This window comes from Pseudophryne corroboree, chromosome 2 (assembly GCF_028390025.1).
Source record: "Pseudophryne corroboree isolate aPseCor3 chromosome 2, aPseCor3.hap2, whole genome shotgun sequence".
NCBI lineage: Eukaryota > Metazoa > Chordata > Amphibia > Anura > Myobatrachidae > Pseudophryne > Pseudophryne corroboree.
Genome location: NC_086445.1, coordinates 6,251,339 through 6,271,215, shown reverse-complemented (window position 1 = coordinate 6,271,215; position 19,877 = coordinate 6,251,339). Strand labels below are relative to the sequence as shown.

The following is a 19,877-nucleotide window of genomic DNA, read 5'->3' as shown; positions in this document are numbered from 1 at the left end:
ATTTTCCCTGTTGTCGTGATTCCAGCGTCTGTATTTCCACCGCCAGTATCCCGTCATTCAGTAAATTAACTGCATCCCGGTGTAAGTGCCGGTACGAAAGATGATGGCTGCGGCCAATGAGATGTATATACAGGAAGCCGCGCAGATACCTGAATTTGCATAATGCAGTATATCAGGCAGCCATGGACGTTTACCTATGGGCCTCATTCAGACCTGAACGCTGTTGTGCGAAATCGCAGTGACCGATTATGAAACGATTGCACAAGCGTATGGACCATAATGTGCAGGCACAAGTCCAAACTGCAAAAAAATCATGCGTCTCTTTTGATCACTAGGCGAACGCAGGTTCATTGACAGGAAGCCGACGTTTGTGGGTGGTAACCGGCCGTTTTCTGGGCATGTTAGGGAAAAATGCAGACATGGCCAAGCGCTTTGAGGGCAGGTGTGTGACGTCAGCTCCGGCCCCGATCAGCCGGTTTGTATCACACTGTAGGAGTAAGTTCTGGGCTGCGCACAGCCTGGAAAAATCATTAGATGGTGAGTGAGTTGTGAATGGTTTTGCAGCTGACCGGCGTTCGCAGAGATTTTCGCATGGCTTACGCAGACTTGCACAGGGCGGTTTTTCACTCTGTCTGGGCGGCGACTATCTGATTGCAGACCTCTGCAAATTCACAGAGGAGCGACCAGATTTTAATTAGGCCCCATGTCAGCACTTTGCACAGATTCAGAATCAGGTCCAAACTATATTCATATAGTTATCTCTACTAATATTGATATAGTACAAAATAACTGAAACATAATCAGGGTGTACAGCAGATTGTTCATATAGACATCTTACCAGTCTGCGAAAAACGATAACCTGAGCCCCTGTGACGCTGCTGACGGTGAAGACTTGCAAGAGATGAATACAGAAGAATATGTAGTCCACAGAGAGGAATACCCGGCCCAGATAAACTGTATCAGTGCGGACCAATCTAGGAGAGTAGTAGAATCAGCGCAACAGTTTAATCGTAGAATATGGTTATCGGACAAATTCACAATATTCTGCAATTGTTCACTGGAGACTCAAGATCCATTCCTGGCACACAGATAACAGAGGACTGAGTAAGCCCGAGGGCACATAAGAACCCAGGTTTTTGGCTGCTATATGACATTAAATCGAGCATGTATTATAATAATAATAATAATAATAATAATTATTATTATTATTATTATTATTATTATTATTATTATTATCCTTTATTTATATGGCGCCACAAGGGATCCGCAGCGCCTATTACACAGTTCATAATCAAATGAGCAAACAAGAAAACTGCACTTACAGTTCATGACAATATAGGACAGGTATAGAAAACCCGGGGTTAGGTGCCATCATAGGGAGCATGGAGTATAAGATAGTGTAAAAAAGAAAAGGAAAGACACATGAGGAAAGAAGTCCCTGTTCTTGCGAACTTACAATCTAAAAGGTGAGGGGCTAACAGACTGAGGTGACACAGAGGGGGTAGACAGTGAGCATAGACAAAAGGTTTAGGAGGAGAGTTGTCTGGGTTTGGGGAACAAGTGGGTCTTGAGAGCCCGTTTGAAGTTTTGTAGAGGTGGAGAGTCGGATGGGGAGAGGTAGAGAATTCCAGAGAAAGGGAGCAGCACGTGAGAAATCTTGGAGGTCGGAGTAGGAGGAAGTAATCAGTAGGCAGGAGAGTTGGCGTGCATTAGCAGAGTGAAGAGGACGGGTGGGAGTGTAAAGGGAGATAAGGTCAGAGATGTAAAAGGGAGAGGAGTGGGTGAGGGCTTTGTAGGTGTGAGAAGCTTGAATTGGATTTTGAATGGCAAGGGGAGCCAATGAAGGTCCTGCAAGAGAGGGGATGTGGATGTAGTACATTTGGTGAGGAAGATGCGACGGGCAGCAGCATTGAGGATAGGTTGAAGTGGAGAGAGGCATTTTTGAGGGAGGCCAGATAGGAGGAGATTGCAGTAGTCCAATCTGGAGATGACCAGTGAGTGGATGAGGGTCTTAGTAGCGTCCTGGGTCAGAAAGGGTCTGATCCTGGAGATGTTTTTGAGATGGAAATGGCAGGTTTGTGAGAGGTGCTGAATGTGTGGTTTGAAGGAGAGGGAGGAGTCAAGGATTACTCCAAGACAGCGCACTTGGGGGCTAGAGGAGATAGTAGTGCCATCAATGGATAATGAAATTGTAGGAGGTGAGGTTATGCAGGAGGGAGGGAAGATGATCAGCTCAGTCTTAGACATGTTACGTTTAAGAAAGCGCTGGGACATCCAGGAGGAGATAGCAGAGAGACAGCTGGAGATACAAGTGAGGAGAGCAGGGGAGAGGTCAGGGGAGGAAAGGTAGATTTGAGTATTGTCGGCGTAAAGAGCTAATGAGCTCACCTAATGGGGATGTGTAGAGAGAGAAAAGTAGAGGCCCAAGAACAGAACCTTGGGGAACACCTACTGGTAGAGGAAGTGAGGGGTAGGTGGAGTCATGAGAGGAGACCGAGAAGGAATGGTCAGAAAGGTAGGAGGACAGCCAGGAGAGAGCAGTATCACACAAACAAAGTGAGTAAAGGATTTGCAGGAGCAGAGGGTGGTCTAAAGTGTCAAAAGCAGCAGAGAGGTCATGGAGGATAAGCAGAGAGTAGAGGCCCCTGGATTTAGCAGCAAGGAGGTCATTGCAGACTTTTGTGAGGGCAGTTTCAGTGGAGTGCTGAGGATGGAAACCAGACTGGAAAGGGTCAAGCAGTGAGTGGGAAGAAAGAAAGACAGTGAGGCGGTTGTAGACAATACGCTCAAGGAGTTTGGAGGCAAAAGGGAGAAGAGAGATGGATTGATAGTTGGAGAGATTGGTTGGATCAAGGGTAGGTTTTTTAAGAATAGGAGAGACAAGTGCATGCTTGAAGGCAGAAGGGACAGTGCCTGATGAGAGTGAGAGATTGAGTAGATGGGCAAGATGGGAACAGGCAGAAGAAGAGAGGAAGCGGAGAAGGCGGGAGGGAATAAGGTCAAGTGGGGAGGTGGAGGGAGGTGAGGACCGAATGAGGACCATGACTTCCTCTCCAGATACAGGGAAGAAATATGTCAGAGTTGGTAGGAGGGAAGGAGAGGGGGGTCGGGAAATGGAGGAGGGGGTTACTCAGGTTCTGGACTTAGAGTCAACTTCTGGTGGCATGTTATATCCTGACGAATGGAGTCAATTTTGCATGTGAAGTAGGTGGCAAAGTCAAGAGTAGAAAGTGTAGAGGAGAGTTGAGGCGGGGGTGGGCAGAGGAGCGAGTTGACAGTGGCAAAGAGGCGCCGGGGTTTGAGGATTGGAAGGAGATGAGGTTTTTGAAGTAAGATTGTTTAGAGAGGGTAAGGGTAGCAAAATAAGATGAGAACATAAATTTGTAGATGAGGAAGTCGGCCTTAGAGCGTGATTTCCTCCACTGTCGCTCAGCGGTACGTGAGCATATTTGCAGATATCTGGTGCTTTTGGTGTGCCAGGGTTGAGGTGTCGATCTGCCACGGTGAATAGTGGTTGGTGGGGCGACAGAGTCAAGAGAAGAGGTAAGGGATGCATTGTATAGGGAAGTAGATTGTTCAGGACAGGAAAGAGAGAGAATAGGAGAGAGCAGCGAGTCAAACAGGGAAAATAAGGAAGTGGTGTCAATAGCCTCAATGTTACACTTTGTGATGGTAGTCTTAGGTGGTAAAGATGGAGAAGCAGATAGAGAGAGGTTAAAAGTGAGCAGGTGATGGTCAGAGAGGGGGAACAGGGAGTTGGAGAAATCAGAAAGATCACAGCGTTGAGTGAAGACCAGATCCAGTGAGCTTCCACTTACCTGGGAGGGGGAGGAGGTCCACTAGGAGAGACCAAGAGAAGACGTGAGGTTAATGAGTTTAGAGGCAGTTGATTTTGTGGGGTTATCTATAGAGATGTTGAAATCACCTAGGATAATGGAGCGAATGTCAGAAGATAGGAAATGAGGAAGCCAGGAAGCAAAGTTGTCAAGGAATTTGGAGGACATGCCAGGGGGGCAGTAAATGACAGCTACTCAATGATGAACAGGTTGGAAGAGGCATATGGCATGGACCTCAAATGTAGAGAATGTAAGTGATGGCTCTGGTGGTTTGAGTTGGTATGAGTAGCTAGAGGGTAGTAGGAGCCCAACACCACCACCACCGTGGCAACCCCCAGGTCGGGCGGTGTGTGAGAATGTGAGACCTCCAGTGGGAGAAACTGTGTCAGAGGGGGTAATCCAAGTTTTAGTGATGGCTAGGAGATGCAAGGAATTTGAGAAGAAAAGGTCATGGGTGGGGACCAGTTTATTACAGACAGATCTGGCATTCCAGAGGGCACAGGAGAGAGGGAGAGAGTCTGAGGGAGTGATGTGAATGAGATTATCAGGGGTGCTGTATAAATGAAGTGAGATGGATTTAGAAGACAGGGATACAGATGGTGTAGTGAGGGTGCTGGCTCCAGGGCTAGGAAGGGACACTACACCAGTTGAGCATGGAGGGAGTAAAGTGTGGTACAGTGGGATATGAGGTAAGGTAGGGAGAGGAGGGAAGGAGCAGGGCAGAGTGGTGGACAATTGGGCCCAAGGTAGGGTAGAGGTGGATGACAGAATGTTTTCAAGGGAGGAGTGGAAGTGAGGCAGTGGATTGGATGGGAGACAAAGAGGGGGAGAGAGGAGGAAATGTAGGAGACTAGGGGAGAAGGATAAAGGTGGGAGCAGGGGACAGAGAAAAGGATAGGGCAGACAAGGAGTGATGGGAGGTGATAGTGACAGGCTAGACAGGCTTTAATGGGGTTACAGAAGACAGTCACATAGTAGTCTAGCCGATAAGTGGAGGTAGGTTTACCATTACCATTACACAGGCTAGCTGAGGCAGGTGTCTTCATCTTTGCAGGTTTGATTTCCCAGCAGTTTCACCACCCTGAGTCTGGCCAATGTAAATTCTTTTACCAACCCCTGTGCTTTGTGTTTATTTTCTTGTTCATCTGTCCCTGTTCTTCCCATTGCTTCCTAGTTCAGTCCATACTTTCCAAAACCCAATCCATCTCTGCCTACACCCAGTCCATCTCTGCCTACACCCAGTCCATCTCTGCCTACTCAAAGGCCATCTCTACCTAAACCCAATCTATACCAATCTACCTACACCCAGTACATCTCTGTCTACACCCAGACCACCTCTGCCTACACCCAGACCATCTATACCTATCTACCTACACCCAGGCCATCTCTGTCTACACCCAGACCACCTTTGCCTACACCCAGACCACCTATATCTACTGTATCTACCTATACCCAGGCCATCTCTGTCTACACAAAGACCATCTCTGCCTACACCCAGACCATCTCTACCTATCCATCTACACTCAGGCCATACCTGTCTACACCCAGGCCATCCCTACATACACCAAAACCATCTCTGCATACACCAAAACCATCTCTGTCTACACCAAAACCATCCCTAGTACACCCAGACCATCTCTTCTGATCTACATACACCTTGACCATCTCTGCCTACACCCTGTCCATCTCTGCCTAACCGCAGACCATCTCTGCCTACACCCAGACCATCTCTACATATCTATCTAAACCCTCAGCATGTCTGCCTACACCCAGACCATCTCTGCCTATATATGACATTAAATCGAGCATGTATTATAATGGGGCTACGGAAGACAGTCACATAGTAGTCTAACCGATAAGTGGAGGTGGGTTTAACATTATGATTACATAGGATAGCTGAGGCAGGTGTCTTCGTCTTTGAAGGTTTGATATCCCAGCAGTTACACCACCCTGAGTCCAGCCAATGTAGATTCTTTTACCTATCCCTGTGCTTTGTGTTTCTTTTCTTGTTCATCTGTCTTTGTTCTCCCCATTGCTTCCTAGTTCATTCCATACTTTCCTACACCCAGTCCATCTCTGCCTAATCCCAGGTCATCTCTATCTACACCCAGACCACCTCTGCCTACACCCAGACCATCTCTACCTACACCCAGACCATCTCTACCTACACCCAGACCATCTCTACCTATCTACCTACACCCAGGCCAGCTCTGTCTACATCCAGACCACTTCTGCCTACACCTAGACCATCTATACCTATCTACCTACACCCAGGCTGTCTCTATCTACACACAGACTATCTCTGTCTACACCCAGACCACCTCTGCCTACACCCAAACCATCTCTACCTATCTACCTACATCCTCACCTTGTCTGCCTACGCCCAGGCCATCTCTGCCTACACCCAGACCATCTATACATATCTACCTACAACCAGGCCATCTCTGTTTTCACCCAGGCCATCTCTGTCTACACCCAGACCACATCTGTCTACACCCGGACCTTCTATACCTATCTACCTACACCCAGTCCATCTCTGTCTACACCCAGGCCATCTCTGTCTACACCCAGACCATCTATACCTATCTACCTACACCCAGGCCATCTCTATCTACACCCAGGCCATCTCTATCTACACCCAGGCCATCTCTGCCTACACCCAGACCATCTCTTCCTACACACATGAGCACCCAGGTTTCTGGCTGATATATGACATTAAATCGAGCATGTATTATAATGGGGTTACAGAAGACAGTCACATAGTAATCTAACCGATAAGTGGAGGTGCGTTTACCATTACCATTACATAGGCTAGCTGAGGCAGGTGTCTTCGTCTTTGCAGGTTTGATATCCCAGCAGTTACACCACCCTGAGTCCAGCTAATGTAGATTCTTTTTCCTATCCCTGTGCTTTGTGTTTCTTTTCTTGTTCATCTGTCCCTGTTCTCCCCATTGCTTCATAGTTCAGTCCATACTTTCCTACACCCAGTCCATCTCTGTCTACACCCAGTCCATCTCTGCCTATACCCAATCAATCTCTGCCTACTCCCAAGCCATCTCTATCTACACCCAGGCCATCTCTATCTACACCCAGGCCATCTCTATCTACACCCAGGCCATCTCTGTCTACACCCAGGCCATCTCTGTCTACACCCAGACCACCTCTGCCTATACCCAGACCATCTATACATATCTACCTACAACCAGGCCATCTCTGTTTTCACCCAGGCCATCTCTGTCTACACCCAGACCACATCTGTCTACACCCGGACCTTCTATACCTATCTACCTACACCCAGTCCATCTCTGTCTACACCCAGGCCATCTCTGTCTACACCCAGACCACCTCTGCCTAAACCCAGACCATCTATACCTATCTACCTACAACCAGGCCATCTCTATTTACACCCAGGCCATCTATGTCTACACCCAGACCATCTATACCTACTGTATCTACCTACACCCAGGCCATGTCTGTCTACACAAAGACCACCTCTGCCTACACCCAGACCATCTCTACCTATCTATCTACACCCTGGCCATACCTGTCTACACACAGGCCATCCCAGCCTACACCAAAACCATCTCTACATATACCAAAACCATCTCTGCCTACATCAAAACCATCCCTAGTACACACAGACCATCTCTGCATACACACAGACCATATCTGCCTGCACCCAGGCCATCTCTGCCTATACCCAAACCATTTCTACCTATCTACCGACACCTTCACCATGTCTGCCTATACCTAGACCATCTCTGCCTACACACAGACCATTTCTGCCTACACACAGACCATGTCTACCATTCTAAATACAGCTTGACCATCTCTACCTACACCCAGCCGATCTCTGCCTACACCCAGACCCTCTCTGCCTACACCCAGACCATCCCTACCTACACCCAGTCCATCTCTGCCTACACACAGACCATATCTGCCTACAACCAGTCCTTCTCTACCTACACCAAGACCATCTCTGCCTACACCAAGAACATCTCTGCCTACACCCAGACCATCTTTACTTACACCCAGTCCATCTCTGCCTACACCCAGACCATCTCTACCTACACCCAGTCCATCTCTGCCTTCACCCAGACCATCTCTGCCTACACCCAGACCATCTCTGCCTACACCCAGACCATATCTACCTAGCTACCTACACCCTCACCATGTCTGCCTACACAAAGACCATCTCTGCCTACACCCAGACCATCTCTTCTTATATCCAGACCATCTCTACCTATCTACATACATCCTGACCATCTCTGCCTACACCCAGTCCATCTCTGCCTACACCCAGTACATCTCTGCTACACCCAGTCCATCTCTGTCTACACCCAGGCCATCTCTGCTACACCCAATCCATCTCTGCCTACTCCCAATCCATCTCTACCTACAACCAGTCCATCTCTACCTACACCCAGTCCATCTCTACCTACACCCAGTCCATCTCTGCCTCCACCCAGACCATCTCTGCCTCCACCCAGACCATCTCTGCCTACATGCAGACCATCTCTGCCTACGTTCAGACCATCTCTACCTAGATACCTACACCCTCACCATGTCTGCCTACACAAAGACCATCTCTGTCTTCACCCAGACCATCTATTCTTATATCGAGACCATCTCTACCTATCTACAAACACGTTGACCAGCTCTACCTACACACAGTCCATCTCTGCCTACACCCAGACCATCTATACCTATTTATCTACACCCAGGCCATATCTGTCTACACCCACGCCAACTCTGCCTACACCAAAACCATCTCTGCAAACACCAAAACCATCTCTGCCTACACCAAAACCCAGGGGCGTATCTACCCATTGGCCAGGATGGCACTCGCCAGGGGCGCCAGCCGAGGAGGGGCGCCACCCGCCGGTGCCACCCGTGGCCAGAGGGCAGAGTGACGCCCGGCAATAAGCACAGCATCCTTCTCGTGGGAGGGCACCTGGCAGCTTTGAACAGTCAATTTGTACCTGTGTCCCCACGCAGTGACACCCGACAGCGGCAGCTACAGTTACTGGCAGCGGTGTCCGGCACTGCGCACCACATACGCTATAGAAACTGTAACTAAACTACAGCTTGCAGCAAGGGCTGCTGGGCCTACTTGGTCTAAATAAATGACCCATATCTTCCAATGTTAGTCTGACTGAGTGCCGCCTTCTTCTAATCAACGCATATAGTGACCACGGTCATCAGGAGGACACCGCAGCCATTACTTCAACAAGGTACAAGGGAGTGCCGGGCCACCTTGCTTATTATCTCTCTCTATATATATATATATATATATAGAGAGAGAGAGAGAGAGAGAGAGAGAGAGTGAGAGAGAGAGAGAGAGAGAGAGATTTGCAATGTACGGCACTCTGGCTGATGCCATTATTATATATGGAAATATAGGCATATATTATATATATGTATACAGACAGTCCTCCAAATCGGTCGGCACTCGGTACTAGTGCAGCGTCCCCTGGTGCCTGAATTGACATGCAAAAGTTCCTATGTGGTGTATATAGTGGTGTGTCCCTGTGGTTTATACTACGTGGGACAAACTACCCGTAGTTTTAGGGAACGGATGGCTCTCCATCGTTCCAGTATTGATTTATCACTGTCAGGCAAATCCATTGACCAACCGGTAGCGAGGCATTTTAAAAAGAAAGGCCATTTGTTATCCGAATTACGCTATTTTATGATCGACCACATCCCCGAATCTTTACGAGGGGGGGATCGTGGTAAAGCATTGTTGTTATCTGAGGCTAGGTGGATGTTCAGGTTAAAGACCATGGCTCCGCTTGGCCTCAATGAAAAAATCAACTGGAATAGCATAATGTAGATATCCATGTTTTCTTGTATTAAGTGCAGGATGGTAGTTTCAAATAAATTTAGCTTGCTCATCTGTTTAGGTTCCAGCTATTGCCAGGTGTGTACCAGATACAATTAGTTACGTTATCTAATTAAAGCTTTGCAAGGCTAAGGAAAAGTTATATGGTATTGCCTGTGTATGTATAACTAAGAATTTCTCTTCCCCTGGATATTGTTTTGTTTCATCAATGTTGGTGGTTATCAACACTGTTTTTTATGTATTTCAGCTGCTGTGGCATCGCGCTAATGGGCGCTGGAGACCGGGTTTCCATGGCGACGCCTGGGCTGGAACGCAAGCCGTGTTGTCTCTATGACAACAACCGGAAGGATCCTCCCGGAAGTACGTCATTGGGGCTGTTTCCGGACTCCAGGTGCGGCCAGGCGCGGTGTGCGGCGCTGATGCAAGTGGTATTTTAAAGGGTAAGTGTTTGTATGTCATTTTAGCTTGGTGTTGTCTGGAAGAAGGAGCTTGTGCTCCGAAACGTTACAATAAAGTACCAGCAAGTTTTGCTTATCTCAAACCCTGTGAGTGCCGTTTATACCGATCTTGGAGAACCATGTATACAGACACACGTGGCATATACTGTATACATAAACGGCACTGAAACATTACCAAAGCATATGCTGCTGTAACTACGTATTCTTAAATCGCCTGGAGTGCTGCACCTTGTGATATATATATATATATATACACACACACACACACACACACACACACACACACACACACACACGTACATATACGTAAGGAGGGCACCAGGGGAACTACGATTCCACTAGTACAGATTGCCAGAGTGCTGGATTGAGGCCATATGTATGTGTGTATATGTACATGTATATGTGCATACATGTATATGTATATGTGTGTATATGTACATGTATATGTTAGAGATGAGCGCCGGAAATTTTTCGGGTTTTGTGTTTTGGTTTTGGGTTCGGTTCCGCGGCCGTGTTTTGGGTTCGACCGCGTTTTGGCAAAACCTCACCGAATTTTTTTTGTCGGATTCGGGTGTGTTTTGGATTCGGGTGTTTTTTTCCAAAAAACCTAAAAAACAGCTTAAATCATAGAATTTGGGGGTCATTTTGATCCCAAAGTATTATTAACCTCAAAAACCATAATTTCCACTCATTTTCAGTCTATTCTGAATACCTCACACCTCACAATATTATTTTTAGTCCTAAAATTTGCACCGAGGTCACTGGATGACTAAGCTAAGCGACCCTAGTGGCCGACACAAACACCTGGCCCATCTAGGAGTGGCACTGCAGTGTCACGCAGGATGGCCCTTCCAAAAAACACTCCCCAAACAGTACATGACGCAAAGAAAAAAAGAGGCGCAATGAGGTAGCTGTGTGAGTAAGATAAGCGACCCTAGTGGCCGACACAAACACCGGGCCCATCTAGGAGTGGCACTGCAGTGTCACGCAGGATGGCCCTTCCAAAAAACACTCCACAAACAGCACATGACGCAAAGAAAAAAAGAGGCGCAATGAGGTAGCTGTGTGAGTAAGATAAGCGACCCTAGTGGCCGACACAAACACCTGGCCCATCTAGGAGTGGCACTGCAGTGTCACGCAGGATGGCCCTTCCAAAAAACACTCCCCAAACAGCACATGACGCAAAGAAAAAAAGAGGCGCAATGAGGTAGCTGTGTGAGTAAGATAAGCGACCCTAGTGGCCGACACAAACACCGGGCCCATCTAGGAGTGGCACTGCAGTGTCACGCAGGATGGCCCTTCCAAAAAACACTCCCCAAACAGCACATGACGCAAAGAAAAAAAGAGGCGCAATGAGGTAGCTGTGTGAGTAAGATAAGCGACCCTAGTGGCCGACACAAACACCGGGCCCATCTAGGAGTGGCACTGCAGTGTCACGCAGGATGGCCCTTCCAAAAAACACTCCACAAACAGCACATGACGCAAAGAAAAATTAAAGAAAAAAGAGGTGCAAGATGGAATTGTCCTTGGGCCCTCCCACCCACCCTTATGTTGTATAAACAGGACATGCACACTTTAACCAACCCATCATTTCAGTGACAGGGTCTGCCACACGACTGTGACTGAAATGACGGGATGGTTTGGACCCCCACCAAAAAAGAAGCAATTAATCTCTCCTTGCACAAACTGGCTCTACAGAGGCAAGATGTCCACCTCATCATCATCCTCCGATATATCACCGTGTACATCCCCCTCCTCACAGATTATCAATTCGTCCCCACTGGAATCCACCATCTCAGCTCCCTGTGTACTTTGTGGAGGCAATTGCTGCTGGTCAATGTCTCCACGGAGGAATTGATTATAATTAATTTTAATGAACATCATCTTCTCCACATTTTCTGGATGTAACCACGTACGCCGATTGCTGACAAGGTGAGCGGCGGCACTAAACACTCTTTCGGAGTACACACTTGTCGGAGGGCAACTTAGGTAGAATAAAGCCAGTTTGTGCAAGGGCCTCCAAATTGCCTCTTTTTCCTGCCAGTATAAGTACGGACTGTGTGACGTGCCTACTTGGATGCGGTCACTCATATAATCCTCCACCATTCTTTCAATGGTGAGAGAATCATATGCAGTGACAGTAGACGACATGTCCGTAATCGTTGTCAGGTCCTTCAGTCCGGACCAGATGTCAGCATCAGCAGTCGCTCCAGACTGCCCTGCATCACCGCCAGCGGGTGGGCTCGGAATTCTGAGCCTTTTCCTCGCACCCCCAGTTGCGGGAGAATGTGAAGGAGGAGATGTTGACAGGTCGCGTTCCGCTTGACTTGACAATTTTCTCACCAGCAGGTCTTTCAACCCCAGCAGACTTGTGTCTGCCGGAAAGAGAGATCCAAGGTAGGCTTTAAATCTAGGATCGAGCACGGTGGCCAAAATGTAGTGCTCTGATTTCAACAGATTGACCACCCGTGAATCCTTGTTAAGCGAATTAAGGGCTCCATCCACAGGTCCCACATGCCTAGCGGAATCGCTCCGTGTTAGCTCCTCCTTCAATGTCTCCAGCTTCTTCTGCAAAAGCCTGATGAGGGGAATGACCTGACTCAGGCTGGCAGTGTCTGAACTGACTTCACGTGTGGCAAGTTCAAAGGGCAGCAGAACCTTGCACAACGTTGAAATCATTCTCCACTGCGCTTGAGACAGGTGCATTCCACCTCCTATATCGTGCTCAATTGTATAGGCTTGAATGGCCTTTTGCTGCTCCTCCAACCTCTGAAGCATATAGAGGGTTGAATTCCACCTCGTTACCACTTCTTGCTTCAGATGATGGCAGGGCAGGTTCAGTTGTTTTTGGTGGTGCTCCAGTCTTCTGTACGTGGTGCCTGTACGCCAAAAGTGTCCCGCAATTCTTCTGGCCACCGACAGCATCTCTTGCACGCCCCTGTCGTTTTTTAAAAAATTCTGCACCACCAAATTCAAGGTATGTGCAAAACATGGGACGTGCTGGAATTTGCCCATATTTAATGCACACACAATATTGCTGGCGTTGTCCGATGCCACAAATCCACAGGAGAGTCCAATTGGGGTAAGCCATTCCGCGATGATCTTCCTCAGTTGCCGTAAGAGGTTTTCAGCTGTGTGCGTATTCTGGAAACCGGTGATACAAAGCGTAGCCTGCCTAGGAAGGAGTTGGCGTTTGCGAGATGCTGCTACTGGTGCCGCCGCTGCTGTTCTTGCGGCGGGAGTCCATACATCTACCCAGTGGGCTGTCACAGTCATATAGTCCTGACCCTGCCCTGCTCCACTTGTCCACATGTCCGTGGTTAAGTGGACATTGGGTACAGCTGCATTTTTTAGGACACTGGTGACTCTTTTTCTGAGGTCTGTGTACATTTTCGGTATCGCCTGCCTAGAGAAATGGAACCTAGATGGTATTTGGTACCGGGGACACAGTACCTCCAACAAGTCTATAGTTGGCTCTGCAGTAATGATGGATACCGGAACCACGTTTCTCACCACCCAGGATGCCAAGGCCTCAGTTATCCGCTTTGCAGTAGGATGACTGCTGTGATATTTCATCTTCCTCGCAAAGGACTGTTGGACAGTCAATTGCTTGGTGGAAGTAGTAAAAGTGGTCTTACGACTTCCCCTCTGGGATGACCATCGACTCCCAGCAGCAACAACAGCAGCGCCAGCAGCAGTAGGCGTTACACGCAAGGATGCATCGGAGGAATCCCAGGCAGGAGAGGAATCGTCAGAATTGCCAGTGACATGGCCTGCAGGACTATTGGCATTCCTGGGGAAGGAGTAAATTGACACTGAGGGAGTTGGTGGGGTGGTTTGCGTGAGCTTGGTTACAAGAGGAAGGTATTTACTGGTCAGTGGACTGCTTCCGCTGTCACCCAAAGTTTTTGACCTTGTCACTGACTTATTATGAATGCGCTGCAGGTGACGTATAAGGGAGGATGTTCCGAGGTGGTTAACGTCCTTACCCCTACTTATTACAGCTTGACAAAGGCAACACACGGCTTGACACCTGTTGTCCGCATTTCTGTTGAAATACTTCCACACCGAAGAGCTGATTTTTTTGGTATTTTCACCAGGCATGTCAGTGGCCATATTCCTCCCACGGACAACAGGTGTCTCCCCGGGTGCCTGACTTAAACAAACCACCTCACCATCAGAATCCTCCTGGTCAATTTTCTCCCCAGCGCCAGCAACACCCATATCCTCCTCATCCTGGTGTACTTCAACACTGACATCTTCAATCTGACTATCAGGAACTGGACTGCGGGTGCTCCTTCCAGCACTTGCAGGGGGCGTGCAAATGGTGGAAGGCGCATGCTCTTCACGTCCAGTGTTGGGAAGGTCAGGCATCGCAACCGACACAATTGGAGTCGGACTCTCCTTGTGGATTTGGGATTTCGAAGAACGCACAGTTCTTTGCGGTGCTTTTGCCAGCTTGAGTCTTTTCATTTTTCTAGCGAGAGGCTGAGTGCTTCCATCCTGATGTGAAGCTGAACCACTAGCCATGAACATAGGCCAGGGCCTCAGCCGTTCCTTGCCACTCCGTGTGGTAAATGGCATATTGGCAAGTTTACGCTTCTCCTCCGACAATTTTATTTTAGGTTTTGGAGTCCTTTTTTTACTGATATTTGGTGTTTTGGATTTGACATGCTCTGTACTATGACATTGGGCATCGGCCTTGGCAGACGACGTTGCTGGCATTTCATCGTCTCGGCCATGACTAGTGGCAGCAGCTTCAGCACGAGGTGGAAGTGGATCTTGATCTTTCCCTAATTTTGGAACCTCAACATTTTTGTTCTCCATATTTTAATAGGCACAACTAAAAGGCACCTCAGGTAAACAATGGAGATGGATGGATACTAGTATACTTATGGATGGACTGCCGAGTGCCGACACAGAGGTAGCTACAGCCGTGGACTACCGTACTGTGTCTGCTGCTAATATAGACTGGATGATAATGATATGAAATCAATATATATATGTATATATAATATCACTAGTACTGCAGCCGGACACGTAGATATATATTTATTAGGTAATGATGACTGATGACGGACCTGCTGGACACTGTCAGCTCAGCAGCACCGCAGACTGCTACAGTAAGCTACTATAGTAGTATGTATCAAGAAGAAAGAAAAAAAAAAAACACGGGTAGGTGGTATACAATTATGGATGGACTGCCGAGTGCCGACACAGAGGTAGCTACAGCCGTGGACTACCGTACTGTGTCTGCTGCTAATATAGACTGGATTATAATGATATGCAATCGATATATATATGTATATATAATATCACTAGTACTGCAGCCGGAGAGGTAGATATATATTTATTAGGTAATGATGACTGATGACGGACCTGCTGGACACTGTCAGCTCAGCAGCACCGCAGACTGCTACAGTAAGCTACTATAGTAGTATGTATCAAGAAGAAAGAAAAAAAAAAAACACGGGTAGGTGGTATACAATTATGGATGGACTGCCGAGTGCCGACACAGAGGTAGCTACAGCCGTGGACTACCGTACTGTGTCTGCTGCTAATATAGACTGGATGATAATGATATGAAATCAATATATATATGTATATATAATATCACTAGTACTGCAGCCGGACAGGTAGATATATATTTATTAGGTAATGATGACTGATGACGGACCTGCTGGACACTGTCAGCTCAGCAGCACCGCAGACTGCTACAGTAAGCTACTATAGTAGTATGTATCATGAAGAAATAAAAAAAAAAAAACCACGGGTAGGTGGTATACAATTATGGATGGACTGCCGAGTGCCGACACAGAGGTAGCTACAGCCGTGGACTAACGTACTGTGTCTGCTGCTAATATAGACTGGATGATAATGATATGAAATCAATATATATATGTATATATAATATCACTAGTACTGCAACCGGACAGGTAGATATATATTTATTAGGTAATGATGACTGATGACGGACCTGCTGGACACTGTCAGCTCAGCAGCACCGCAGACTGCTACAGTAAGCTACTATAGTAGTATGTATCAAGAAGAAAGAAAAAAAAAAAAACACGTGTAGGTGGTATACAATTATGGATGGACTGCCGAGTGCCGACACAGAGGTAGCCACAGCCGTGGACTAACGTACTGTGTCTGCTGCTAATATAGACTGGATGATAATGATATGAAATCAATATATATATGTATATATAATATCACTAGTACTGCAGCCGGACAGGTATATATATTTATTATGTAATGACTGATGACGGACCTGCTGGACACTGTCAGCTCAGCAGCACCGCAGACTGCTACAGTAAGCTACTATAGTAGTATGTATAAAGAAGAAAGAAAAAAAAAAAAACACGTGTAGGTGGTATACAATTATAATATTATATATATATTAATTATATACAATTATATATATATATATATATATATATATATATATATTAATTAAACTGGTGGTGATTATTAAACTGGTGGTCAGGTCACTGGTCACACTATCAGCAACTTGCAAGTAGTACTCCTAAGCATACAATCACAATATATATTATACTGGTGTGGCACTCTGGCAGCAAAAGTGTGCACTGTACGTTATATGTAGTATGTTATGTACTCCTGAGTCCTGAGTCCTGCTCTCAGACTCTAACTGCTCCCCACTGTCAGTGTCTCCCCCACAAGTCAGATAATACAATACAGTCACACTATCTATCACTTCACTTCAGCAAGTACTAGTAGTAGTAGTACTCCTCCTAATGCTCCCCCAAATTACTACTGTGTCTCTCTCTACTGAGACTGTCTCACTCTCTTCTCGAATCTCTATAAACGGAGAGGACGCCAGCCACGTCCTCTCCCTATGAATCTCAATGCACGTGTGAAAAATGGCGGCGACGCGCGGCTCCTTATATAGAATCCGAGCCTCGCGAGAATCCGACAGCGTGATGATGACGTTTGGGCGCGCTCGGGTTAACCGAGCAAGGCGGGAGGATCCGAGCCTGCTCGGCCCCGTGTAAAAAACCCTGAAGTTCGGGCGGGTTCGGATTCCGAGGAACCGAACCCGCTCATCTCTAGTATATGTGCATACATGTATATGTATATGTGCATATATATTATATATATATATATATAGAGAGAGAGAGAGAGAGAGAGAGAGAGAGAGAGAGAGATAATACGTATACATATTATATATATATATATATATATAGTGGCATGGGAAGTGAGAACAGGGAGGTGACAACATCCCAGCGGGAGCTGGAGGGCACACACAGTGTGTAAGGGGCACTACTGTGTAGCATAATGTTAATAAGGAGCTCTAGTGTGTGGCGTAATACCTATAAGGGGTACAGCTGTGTAGCATAACTTGAAAAATTTACATTACTGTTAGAGATGAGCGGGTTCGGTTTCTCTGAATCCGAACCCGCCAGAACTTCATGTTTTTTTTCACGGGTCCGAGCGACTCGGATCTTCCCGCCTTGCTCGGTTAACCCGAGCGCGCCCGAACGTCATCATGACGCTGTCGGATTCTCGCGAGGCTCGGATTCTATCGCGAGACTCGGATTCTATATAAGGAGCCGCGCGTCGCCGCCATTTTCACACGTGCATTGAGATTGATAGGGAGAGGACGTGGCTGGCGTCCTCTCCGTTTAGAATTAGAATAGATTAGAGAGACACTTGATTTACTAATTTTGGGGAGCATTAGGAGTACTCAGTAGTGTACAGTGCAGAGTTTTGCTGATAGTGACCAGTGACCACCACTTTTATTTATAATCCGTTCTCTGCCTGAAAAAAGCGATACACAGTGACTCAGTCACATACCATATCTGTGTGCACTGCTCAGGCTCAGGCCAGTGTGCTGCATCATCTATTATCTATATATAATATTATATATATCTGTCTGACTGCTCAGCTCACACAGCTTATAATTGTGGGGGAGACTGGGGAGCACTACTGCAGTGCCAGTTATAGGTTATAGCAGGAGCCAGGAGTACATAATATATTATATAGTGAGTGACCACCAGACACACAGTGCAGTTTATTTAATATATCCGTTCTCTGCCTGAAAAAAGCGATACACACAGTGACTCAGTCAGTCACATACCATATCTGTGTGCACTGCTCAGGCTCAGGCCAGTGTGCTGCATCATCTATATATATTATATATCTGTCTGACTGCTCAGCTCACACAGCTTATAATTGTGGGGGAGACTGGGGAGCACTACTGCAGTGCCAGTTATAGGTTATAGCAGGAGCCAGGAGTACATAATATTATATTAAAATTAAACAGTGCACACTTTTGCTGCAGGAGTGCCACTGCCAGTGTGACTAGTGACCAGTGACCTGACCACCAGTATATAATATTAGTAGTATACTATCTCTTTATCAACCAGTCTATATTAGCAGCAGACACAGTACAGTGCGGTAGTTCACGGCTGTGGCTACCTCTGTGTCGGCACTCGGCAGCCCGTCCATAATTGTATATACCAGTGACCTAACCGTGGTTTTTTTTTCTTTCTTTATACATACATACTAGTTACGAGTATACTATCTCTTTATCAACCAGTCTATATATTAGCAGCAGACACAGTACAGTGCGGTAGTTCACGGCTGTTGCTACCTCTGTGTCGGCACTCGGCAGCCCGTCCATAATTGTATATACCACCTAACCGTGGTTTTTTTTTCTTTCTTTATACATACATACTAGTTACGAGTATACTATCTCTTTATCAACCAGTCTATATATTAGCAGCAGACACAGTACAGTGCGGTAGTTCACGGCTGTGGCTACCTCTGTGTCGGCACTCGGCAGCCCGTCCATAATTGTATATACCACCTAACCGTGGTTTTTTTTTCTTTCTTTATACATACATACTAGTTACGAGTATACTATCTCTTTATCAACCAGTCTATATATTAGCAGCAGACACAGTACAGTGCGGTAGTTCACGGCTGTGGCTACCTCTGTGTCGGCACTCGGCAGCCCGTCCATAATTGTATATACCACCTAACCGTGGTTTTTTTTTCTTTCTTTATACATACATACTAGTTACGAGTATACTATCTCTTTATCAACCAGTCTATATATTAGCAGCAGACACAGTACAGTGCGGTAGTTCACGGCTGTGGCTACCTCTGTGTCGGCACTCGGCAGCCCGTCCATAATTGTATATACCACCTAACCGTGGTTTTTTTTTCTTTCTTTATACATACATACTAGTTACGAGTATACTATCTCTTTATCAACCAGTCTATATATTAGCAGCAGACACAGTACAGTGCGGTAGTTCACGGCTGTGGCTACCTCTGTGTCGGCACTCGGCAGCCCGTCCATAATTGTATATACCACCTAACCGTGGTTTTTTTTTCTTTCTTTATACATACATACTAGTTACGAGTATACTATCTCTTTATCAACCAGTCTATATATTAGCAGCAGACACAGTACAGTAGTTCACGGCTGTGGCTACCTCTGTGTCGGCACTCGGCAGCCCGTCCATAATTGTATATACCACCTAACCGTGGTTTTTTTTTTTTCTTTATACATACATACTAGTTACGAGTATACTATCTCTTTATCAACCAGTCTATATATTAGCAGCAGACACAGTACAGTGCGGTAGTTCACGGCTGTGGCTACCTCTGTGTCGGCACTCGGCAGCCCGTCCATAATTGTATATACCACCTAACCGTGGTTTTTTTTTCTTTCTTTATACATACATACTAGTTACGAGTATACTATCT

The 19,877-nt window shown here is 46.7% G+C and overlaps 1 protein-coding gene across 1 annotated transcript in view; it reads right to left on the bottom strand.

Moving 5' to 3' along the window:
• The window catches only part of LOC134988777 (transient receptor potential cation channel subfamily M member 2-like), a 448,705-nt gene that overhangs the window by 139,605 nt on the left and 289,223 nt on the right, over nt 1–19,877 (bottom strand). The window contains exon 14 of the mRNA XM_063950574.1: nt 839–974. Within this exon, the coding sequence (XP_063806644.1) occupies nt 839–974 (136 nt within the window). The remainder of the gene's footprint in view (nt 1–838; nt 975–19,877) is intronic.